Source organism: Quercus robur, chromosome 3 (genome assembly GCF_932294415.1).
Source record: "Quercus robur chromosome 3, dhQueRobu3.1, whole genome shotgun sequence".
In the NCBI taxonomy this organism is placed as follows: Eukaryota; Viridiplantae; Streptophyta; class Magnoliopsida; order Fagales; family Fagaceae; genus Quercus; species Quercus robur.
The window spans coordinates 22,615,990-22,625,991 of record NC_065536.1 but is presented as its reverse complement, the minus strand read 5'-3'; the positions used below and the strand labels follow the sequence as shown (position 1 = coordinate 22,625,991).

The following is a 10,002-nucleotide window of genomic DNA, read 5'->3' as shown; positions in this document are numbered from 1 at the left end:
TACAATAAGTTTGGGTCTATTGAGTCCTAATATCTCTAAAAATTTTATATTATAATTTTACTAGTTTGAAATGAAACATTAACTTCTTTTTTCAATAATTCAATAGTTACAATAACAAAGAAGGGGAATGGAAAATATTACTAATTAAACTACAAGTTTCTTGAACGCAAAAACGTCAACTTCACAAGCTTGTCTTGTAGTTAAATTTGTAGCTCTATATATATACTCACCACCATTTGAATAAGAACCCTCCACAGAACCACTTATTCAAATTTTCTGAACTTCAAAGAGGAAATGAAGGTCTAGGTTGAAGTAATCTCCAAGGAGATTGTAAAACCGTCTTCACAAACCCCTATCCATTATCTGTATATTTTCTAAAACAAATACAGCCTCCCATACCAGCTTCTTTCATCTTCTTCTACCCAAAAGTTCACCACCAATATTGCCAAATCAATTCTGCTGAAGCAATCATTGTCCAACGCCTTAACATGTTATTACCCTTTGGCCCGGGACATCAAAGACAATCCTTCTGTTGATGAAGGTGGTTACCACTGTGAAGCTTTATGCAGTGAATTTTATGGTGCCCAATGAACTTGGCACTTGGGGAAGAGTGGTACGGCATTGTGGGCAATTTGAGAGATGCAATAAGAAAAACCAACAAGGATCAATTACAATAAAAAGTGTAATTGTGTTTATAGACACAAAAAATGGGGATAGGATGGAAGCGTAGATAAACTTGAAAGAGGAAGATATGGCCAAATTCAGAGGTGACAAAACGCTCATTGTCGCTAGAAATTAAACTTATTTCACAATTTCTTCATTGGCTGCTGTCATTAGCTAAAATACTTAAAAAGATTTTACGTAGAAATATATTAAGAAGCTAGGGAGGGCACAGTTGTAACAACCCTGGCTACGTGACCATAATAGTTGTATGTTATTTAGTATTTACTATTTGAAATTCTGTGTTAAATTCTGTGTTAAATGTATACTAGTACTATTTGCCATTTTATGTATAATTAAAATGAAAATAAATAAATAAAACTTGAAATATAAACATTTTATAAATGAAATAATTATGAATTTATAATCATTTTAATATTCTTAATAACTTTTTCTATCAAGAAGGTTATAATGAAATAATATTACCATTGATAGATTAGTCAGTAGACACGTTCAACGTAAAGTTAAGCTATATATTAAAGACAAAATTTGGCTACAAACTTAATTGTAACTTAAGGTTATAACTTTAGTATCTTTTTATTTAATATGAATTTTGACAAATTCACCATTAAATTATATTTTCTTCTCATCCTCAAAAAAAAAAAAAAAAAAATTACATTTTCTTCTTATATCTTTTATGTTTGCAAAATTTCCAAAATATAAAAAATTAATAATTATGTCATCAATCAATTGTTTATATTGCAAGTTTTTGTAATCAAATTATGTATAAAAATAAACTTATAGATCATATAATAAATAACATTTGATTGGCATAAAATTTAATGTGTGCTAAAAGCAGATTTAGCTTATCTCCAGTACTTTTTAAATTAGAATCTCATTTTATTTTAATGAGAAACTGCTACATCAGCTACTAACTAAATAAAATATAGAGATTAAAACTCACTCTCACTTGCTTTTGTATATTTTAAACAAAAGGAGATGTTCAGTTGAAAAAGTATTGGAAAAATACTAAACCCGTTAAAAGTTGAAAAGGTATTGGAAATAAACTAAACCCGTTAAAAGTCTAAAAAACGTGCAATCTAATAGTTAGATTTTTAAAATATGTAATAATATTAATTTTCTTTTTTAAAGGAAGTTGTTGCCAAAGTTTGTCCTTATATTAATTACCTAATTAAAACTTAGTATTTGATAAATAATAATCTTTATTCTTTAAACATGAATGTCAAGATTGGTTATTTATATGTTTTAAAAAATTGGCTTATAAAAATAAAATATGTTGGGAAGCTTGTGTACTGTGTACTATTATCTCTTCCTAGCCATCAATTTTCAGCACCTTTTTTTCTGACCTTTCTTTTATAGGTGCAGCAGGTGTGTTACACACAGAATAATCCTTCATCTCCCTTAAATTTACCCAGCCAATTTATGATGATCAAGATTCAATCCCTATATTTACTATACCAATCTGCCTTGATGGTCCGCCTTTATTCATTGACAAGTGAAAACAACATGGGCTTGCCAGTTTCAATTAAAATTGGACTGGCCTGCTAATATTTTTTAGATTGCTCCCCAGATATAACTTTAAAGAAGTTATAACATTGCAGGGTACAAGAAAACAATATGAACTTCCAGGATTAGAGGTAACTCTCCAAGAAATTTGCAGTGTAAGATTCTCCGGGCTTTTATCCAGAAGAATAACAAGAATAGACTATGATATTATTGATATATTCAAATCTATATTTCAATCCAATTAAAATGTGGCTGTGCCTCCATCCAAAGACAAGCTTAAGCCTACCAATAGATATCATAGATTTGAATCGAGCAGCTCGCTGACCTTCAATGGCAGAACAATTGCTTGGGACCAGTTAGAAAAATTGTTCATCGTAAATGTACAAGAACTCAATGCTGTAATAAATTATTGATTACCATCTAAATATTAAGGTCAAAAGAACATCCTTATGCAACTAAAGGGATAAAAAGTTCTTTTGACTCATTCAACTTAACTGCTACAGTGTCCCTCTTATAGAAACTACAATGGATACAAGGCTTCTTCCTATTCCCACAAACGCCACCTCTGTTTTCTATACTTCCTTTCCTTCTTGATCTCTCAAAACTGAAGCAAAATTGCCAGTACCATCTTCACTTTAACTTTTTCTGTTGACACATTTTTGCATTCATCCTACATAAATTGATCCGCTTGATGCCTTAATTGGACATATCCTTTAGTTAATTCCAAGTTTAGCTGTGGTAATGTGTTCTCCAAACTTGAACTTCCATAGTGTGTTAAACTCACAAAAATCATGCATATGGCTGGCAAAGCAGTTAAGTACTTATGGATTCAAATAAGACTCCCAACCATCCTTTTCCAGCTTCTCTGCTTTTCTCAAGACATCATTTCTTGTGTCTTCTTGATACTGGCTCATTCTGCAAAGGATATTATTCCAGAATCAGCTCATGCAAGACTTATCACCTAACGTTCTTTTTTTCTTGGTTTCATACCCAACACAATTTTGTATTACTTAGAGAGAGGGAAGTGAGAGAAAACCCACCTTGCCAATAGGTCAGCATTGCGAATCCCCATCATCCTTACTGTGAGCAAACCTGCATTGGTAGCATTGTTTATTGCAACTGTTGCAACTGGAACACCCCTTGGCATCTGCATAATCATCAAAAGAATATATAAAAATTAGGACTTTGTGGTGATCAAATTTTCCTAGTACACTATCTGTGTACCAAGGAAGCTGTTTCCTTTGCTGCATTTCTTATTTCTCCTTTTTCAATAAAGCTTCTTAATTACCAATCAAATACCAAAAAAAAAAAAAAAAGTGCAATTAGAAATCAAATATGAACTGGAGATAACGAATGAAGCAGTATCTTTTCTGGGGCTCTAAAATTGGACAATATTTTAAGGCAATGAAACTCATTGTGCAAATCCAACATGATTAAGCAAGCATCCACATACTTCCACCATTCAGATCTTTTTTTGTTTTTTTGTTTTTTTGTAGGTGCCATTCAGATATTATTTAGTGCCATAGATATTCAGCACCAATGATTTTTTTTTTTTTTTTTTTTTTTTTTGCTCCATAGAAATTCAGCACCTATGATAATTCAGTGCCATAGATATTCAGCACCCATGATTTTTTTTTTTTTTTTTTTTTTGGTTCCAGGCACCTATTAATTATTGCCTCCATCAACTTGCCTTAATTTCAGTAGTATTTGTGCCAAGGAAATATATGTGGTAATTGTAAATAACATTAAAAGAATAATAGTACTATGCAAGAAAACACATCCCGAAGAATTAAAATAGAATTTCTCTCATCAAATAAAGCAAACACATTAATTAATCAAGGATAAGCAACTATAAAAACCAGAAAAAGGGCATCCCTAAGACTCCAGAATTTCAGACATCCAATACAAATGCCCTAGTCTTTTAGAACTAATATTGTATTCACAGGATACTGGATCTTTACAACACTTACCCATCCCATAAATGTAATAATTTAGAAGAAAATAATATACCTGCACAATGGACAGGAGTGAATCAAGTCCATCCAATGCAGAAGCACGCACGGGGACATCAATAACAGGCAAGGGAGTGAGTGCGGCTACCATACCTGCAAGTCACAACAAAGCTCAATTAATTCCAGTGAGACATTAAAAGCAACTGAGAAACAATATATGGAGCATGGTTCAGATAAACTTGCCTGGCAAGTGGGCTGCAACTCCAGCGCCAGCAATGATAATCTGAATGCCTCTCTCCAGGGCAGATGAGGCATAAGAAAACATCATTTCAGGGGTCCGGTGAGCTGAAACTATTTTCACCTGCATATTAATATATTATAATTTGTTAAGGTAGAATTGAAATATACAAGAAAATAAAATTTAATGATCAATAACTCAAAAATTCCAAAATAGACCCTGTAGTTCATTAGAAGTCAACCTCATAACGCTCACCAAACATATTCAAAATCCTTGCAGCATCCTTCATAACAGGAAGATCTGAATCAGAACCCATAATGATCCCAACACGTGGTGTTACTGCATTCAGAATGGGAGCAACATAAACACAATTTGAGTGTAACGAACTTTCTAAATCAAAACTTAAGGCATGTAAACTTCAAACAAAAGGAAAACACTTGCAACTATCAACATAATAAGGGTATAGCTACATGAAAGATTGGGGATCCCCCACCCCACAAGAGAGTAAAAATCATAAATGAAGAGGAGAATTAAATCAATTTTTTAAATGGAAATGATAAATTGTAATCTTATGGTAATTTCCCTCCCTATACTGTTACTTTTCCATCCTAAGCCAAAGTAAAGACGTTTTTTTATGCAAAATATAATAACCCAAAGCTCATAGCCTGAAAATTTAAAGTAGCATTAGTGCTGATTATTCTGGAAACTACCCCACGTAGTTGTGGGTGTAACGTGTAGGAATATTTTTATGTAAGAAAACGTAAAACATTGAATAAATAAATTCAATTGAGGCAATCACTGACTTGAGGAAAGTATGCTTCAAAAAGATGCACCAAAGTCAAATTTAATTGATAGCATAGATGCAAACATCTCACCGCACCTTCCAAAAACATTTGTGCCTCCTAGAGAAAACTTGCTTTTTGGTTAACCAGCATCAGGACATTCAGTAAATATATATGAGAAGACCCTAGTGCAATTACCTGCAGAGTGCAGACTGACAATCAGAACCTTCTTCCCTCAGAATTGATTTTAATCGTTCTTCCACATCACCCATGGAAGGCCCAACAATTGTGACATGGCCCATCTTTCTCTGCTTTCACATTTCTGCCAAGTCATTAGGGCAATGCGGGAAATTGTCGAGTATGAGGTAAAGGTCAAGTAATGTGTGTGCGCACGTGTGTGTGTAAGAGAGAGAGAGAGAGGAAAATGAAATTCACATACCTGGCTTGTCATACCAATGAACAGTAGCCCCAGGAATACTCAATGCCCTAAAATAAACCAGGCTCACCCCTGAAATTTAATAAATAAATAGATACAAGAGAGAGACAGTTGACATGTGGGGGGAGGGGGTAGTGAAAGATAGTTATGCTGAATAAATACATTTCAAACATATTGTATATATCGATGTTCCAATTTACTTTTTTTACTAACATTAACAAGTTTTCCAAGATAAAATAATTTCAGAACTGAAAACCAGTTAATGAGGACCAGGACAGATGGAACGTTTGATTTGTATTAATTGTAATTTCTTAAAATTTTGTTATTCATAATGGTACACAAAGTCATCAAGCTCAAGCACAGACTTATACCTAATTCTAGTTGCAACTTCAACAAACTTCAAGCAGATTATATTCAGTGAAAGTATGTTACAGAAATATGTTCTGAAAGAAACAAATGACTTCAGCTTCATGCCATCATCTCTCTCTCTCTCTCTCAAACAAAACAAGCCACATGGCTTAAACAGAAAAATACAGGTAACAAATTCATTTTATATTTTAGATAAATAAAAAAATAAAAAGAAATTCTTCACCTCATCTTCACCCAGTATATTGTACATGACAGCAGCAGGAGCTTTCATTGATGGCTCACCAAGTGGAAGACCAACAACAGCCCGCAAATGTTGTTCAAATTGTGAGGTGTAGCAAGACTCAATTGTGTGATGACCACTATTATGGGGCCTATGAACCACTTCATTTAGAAGAATCTGTTAAGAGTTTGGAACATGAATTCATTAGTCAAAAGCAGATAATGCTGAAACAAAATTAGGAAAAAATATAGAGGATAACAAAAAAGGAAGCAATTGTAGCATCAAGAGGTATTAAAATATATGTATATATATATATATATATATATGCATTTAAAAGCCTCAAAGAAAGAAGCAAAAACACAACCTGACCATCCTCAGTCAAAAATAATTCAACTGCAAACACACCAGCGCCATCTAATGAGCTAACAGCTTTGTAGGCAACATCAGTAGCATATTTCCTAATATCCCATGACACATTAGCTCCTTGACTATGTGACAAATGTTTTCCCTACATGAGATCAAAGATCCTTAATGAGAAGTAAAGGGATGTAAAGTTAACATCTAAATACAAAAGGTGAATGCTTCTCACGTAATTCTGCATCATTCAAGATTAGACCATGAAGAGAAAATAGACAATGTAAACACGGATATGACCCAGTTGTGGTAGGTTGACAGCTTGCCTAAATTTAGTCACTCTACTATTACGAATGAACTTATTCATATAATTATAACAAGAGAGAGGAAAGAAATTCTAGCAGATAGCTAACTAATCTTAGGTTGAAAAGGGATTACTTATAAGCATAGTCTAACAACAAAGAAACAGTCAAAATTAGCTCTAAAATGCTAGTTCCATTGTGTCCTTGTGTTACGAATGACAACAGGGGAATAAAGTAACCTCTGACATTTCTACACTTCCTATAACAGAAAAGTACTTGAACGAAAACCTAAGATTAAGGGAAGGTGGGCATCTAAAGTAGCACCAAAATCCACAAGGATCCACTTTTGTGATTTTATAAAACAGAATGCATTTCCTCAAAAGGAAAAAAGCTTTATGCATAAGGAAATGATTTCATTCAACTTCTTATTTTCTCATATTTTGCAAGACAGTGGTCAATAACCAAATGGCAAAGTCAAAGAAAAGCATACCTGAATTATTCAAATAGTTGAGGCTCTGGGTTGGCATTCCACTCCTTGTTGCTCAAGCATCTCCATGGTTGCAACATCAACATGCTCAATTTCTACAGTCAATACATCCCATCTATCTACCAAGAACATAGACATATTATTACCAAATTATAACAAAAGCATATACTTACAAAGACTATTGACTATAAAAAAACAAAAAAAATATCATCAATCTCATAAAAATAGAACCTTTTTTCGCAAATTCACGAACTGTAGCACTATCATCAAAGCTTCAGAGCATATGATGATATGAAAGTGCACTTGCGGGGCAGTTCTCAAGCGGATCCAAAACCATTACTTTAATAGCCATTTGCGAAGCTGCTTGACATAGCATATGACCCAGTTGCCCTCCTCCCAAAACACCAACAATCACCTCAGATAGTCCGTGTACAGGTACATCGTCTTTGCCACAAGAACAAGTATTATGGCGGAAGGTTCTGTGTAAGATGAATTTTTAACTCCAAATTAAAATCTAATTAGTAATATTAACAAGTTCTTTCATATAAGTCCAAGCAGCAGCCAAGCAATCATGTAAGAAAGAAATGATACCTTTTTTTGGATGGACAAATTTTTTATTAACAAAGGAACACAGTACAACAAGCACACATCTAACCAAACCAACAAAAATCAACCCGCAATAAACTATCTGAAACAACAACCAAAATCACTGTCACATCCTACTGATCAGAAGGCTTAATAATTACAGTGAGGAAACACCCCTATACAACATATAGCCTTGCGAAGGATTGAGTTGCAGTAGCACCATTTGGCTTCCACCCTAGCTTGAACTTCCTACATATCCTACACTATGGTCTCCTCTGTTCTAACAGAGTACCACAATGAATTAGAGAATTCCTTTCGGTGCCAAATATGATAAAGAAGGCCTCAAAAGCTAATTTACAAATATGATAAACTATTGAAAATATTGTACTCTCTCTCTCTCTTTCTAAATATAAGGAAAAAATAGAGTTTATGCAAACCAAAAGGATTATAGCAAAGCAAACTTGACGCAGCTTCTATAAATTCCTGGAGTGGTCCTCATCCACATTTAAAGTGTTCAAAGGAAAATTTGGTAAGAATATCTACAAAAATATGTGACAGATTAGCTAGTAACTCACTCATAAATTCTGTCTATCGTTTTATGGGTAAGCACATAAAATTGTCAAAACTCTACAGTCTAGACAACCAAGTGTTGAATTTATAGCCTTTCATGTCCTTCAACTTCCAATTCTCTTGAAGAATAGGATTTCCCTGGATTTTCTCTGTGCAAACCCCCTGACCACCATTGAAAAATTTTCTGAGTTCTCAGCCAAAAAAAAAAAAAAAAGGGGCTTCTTCTTTAATCAAATGTATCTATTCATCCTCACCTCAGTTTGAATGATGTTTTTTGAGGATTTCGCAAGGTATGGCGAACTCATTACTTTAACAGCCACTACCCATTAGCAATCATTTATCAAATATTTATGCATATTTTCATTAAGATATCTCTATGCACTGTGAAAGTATGTATGCCTGTTTTCCGTTTCCAGTGCTTAATATAATACCAGTCCTGTTGTTATTGTATGATTTAATATCTGAATGTTATGCCTCCTTTTTTTTTTTGGATCTATAAAGCCATTGAAATGGAGGGATGGTAATGGTATCACTACAAAAGTTAGTTTCTGAACCTAATGTCATTGATCATAGTAAGGCTGCCCTTGACAGGTTTATTTTTTATGAACAATCTAGGTCGATAATGACAATAGGCACTTCTCTGAAAATTAATTACATCTATTGTTGACAAATTTTAACGTTTTCATTCTTGATTTCATCAAATTTTATAACCTATAAATTCCCTGCGTTTATATTATTATTAAGACTCAAGAACATGCGGCCTGGTTCTGCTGCTGTCCTTTGACCAAATTAGAATGACTTCTGTCATGGATCCAAGCTAAGTGTTTTGAACCTTATTTCTTTGTGAATTTTACAAATAAGCACAGGCTTTGGTTCTAAGTTCTAACTTTATTCGTCCAAATTTGAAGTGTGAAGCGAGAAGACATACGAAATCACATTGAATGAACCACTTTGAATGGTTCTAATTCTAATGTTTTTGCCAATGTCCACTCGTAAATGAAATCGTGTATTTACTATTTGTTGGATCATTTAAGCTGGTTTTTTCCTTATCAAAAAAGAAAAAAGAAAAAAAGAAAAAAAGAAAAAAAAGTAAGCTGGTTTCAGCGATAACTAAGAAAATAGGCAAGTTTTTTCTATGACCTTGAGTTCTTATTTGTGCCAGCCATTTTATGGGGCCTGTAGTGCTCATGAGTTGCACCAAGAATAGACCAACACAAGGCCTAACAATTTTTTTTGCTGTGGTCTTGAATCATCTTGTCACTATCCTAGTGCATAGCTGATAGTCCAAATTCTCATAAACCAAATGTTTTTAATTACTAACAAAAAAAGTGAGTTGTCTTTAAGTTACTGACTAGAATTATTTCATTTTATTTTGCAAGCTACTATGAAATAATACTAGTGCAAGGCTATAATAATGTGTACAATTTATACAAAAAAGTCATGTCACAACACTCAAAGAGTCAAAACACAACAATCGCTCTATCACAATCTTAGATCAAGCAAGTGGTCCTTTTGGGATT

General features: G+C 33.4%; 1 protein-coding gene across 8 annotated transcripts; it reads right to left on the bottom strand.

Moving 5' to 3' along the window:
* Positions 1-2,460: 2,460 nt before the first annotated feature.
* Positions 2,461-8,271, bottom strand: LOC126717497 (phosphoribosylaminoimidazole carboxylase, chloroplastic-like). 8 transcript variants are annotated; one of them, XM_050419257.1, is made up of 10 exons: positions 7,559-8,271; positions 7,331-7,442; positions 6,188-6,361; positions 5,599-5,667; positions 5,358-5,481; positions 4,619-4,716; positions 4,383-4,500; positions 4,198-4,292; positions 3,228-3,334; positions 2,461-3,102 (listed from the first exon to the last, which is right to left on the bottom strand). In XM_050419257.1, exons 6-10 carry the CDS (start codon positions 4,691-4,693, stop codon positions 3,009-3,011), a joined length of 489 nt encoding a protein of 162 aa, XP_050275214.1. In that variant the 5' UTR covers positions 4,694-4,716; positions 5,358-5,481; positions 5,599-5,667; positions 6,188-6,361; positions 7,331-7,442; positions 7,559-8,271; the 3' UTR covers positions 2,461-3,008. The 8 variants fall into 8 exon arrangements, with proteins under 8 accessions (XP_050275214.1, XP_050275217.1, XP_050275212.1 ...); XM_050419260.1 differs by having other exon boundaries at positions 5,358-5,467; XM_050419255.1 differs by having other exon boundaries at positions 5,599-6,361; positions 7,331-7,446.
* Between the last annotated feature and the right edge of the window lie 1,731 nt (positions 8,272-10,002).

Coding starts and splice junctions, on each gene's coding strand:
- LOC126717497 (XM_050419253.1), bottom strand. Junction 3,335..4,197: donor CACTCCTGTCCATTGTGCAG/GTATATTATTTT, acceptor ATGATTATGCAG/ATGCCAAGGGGTGTTCCAGT. Junction 3,103..3,227: donor AATGCTGACCTATTGGCAAG/GTGGGTTTTCTC, acceptor TATCCTTTGCAG/AATGAGCCAGTATCAAGAAG.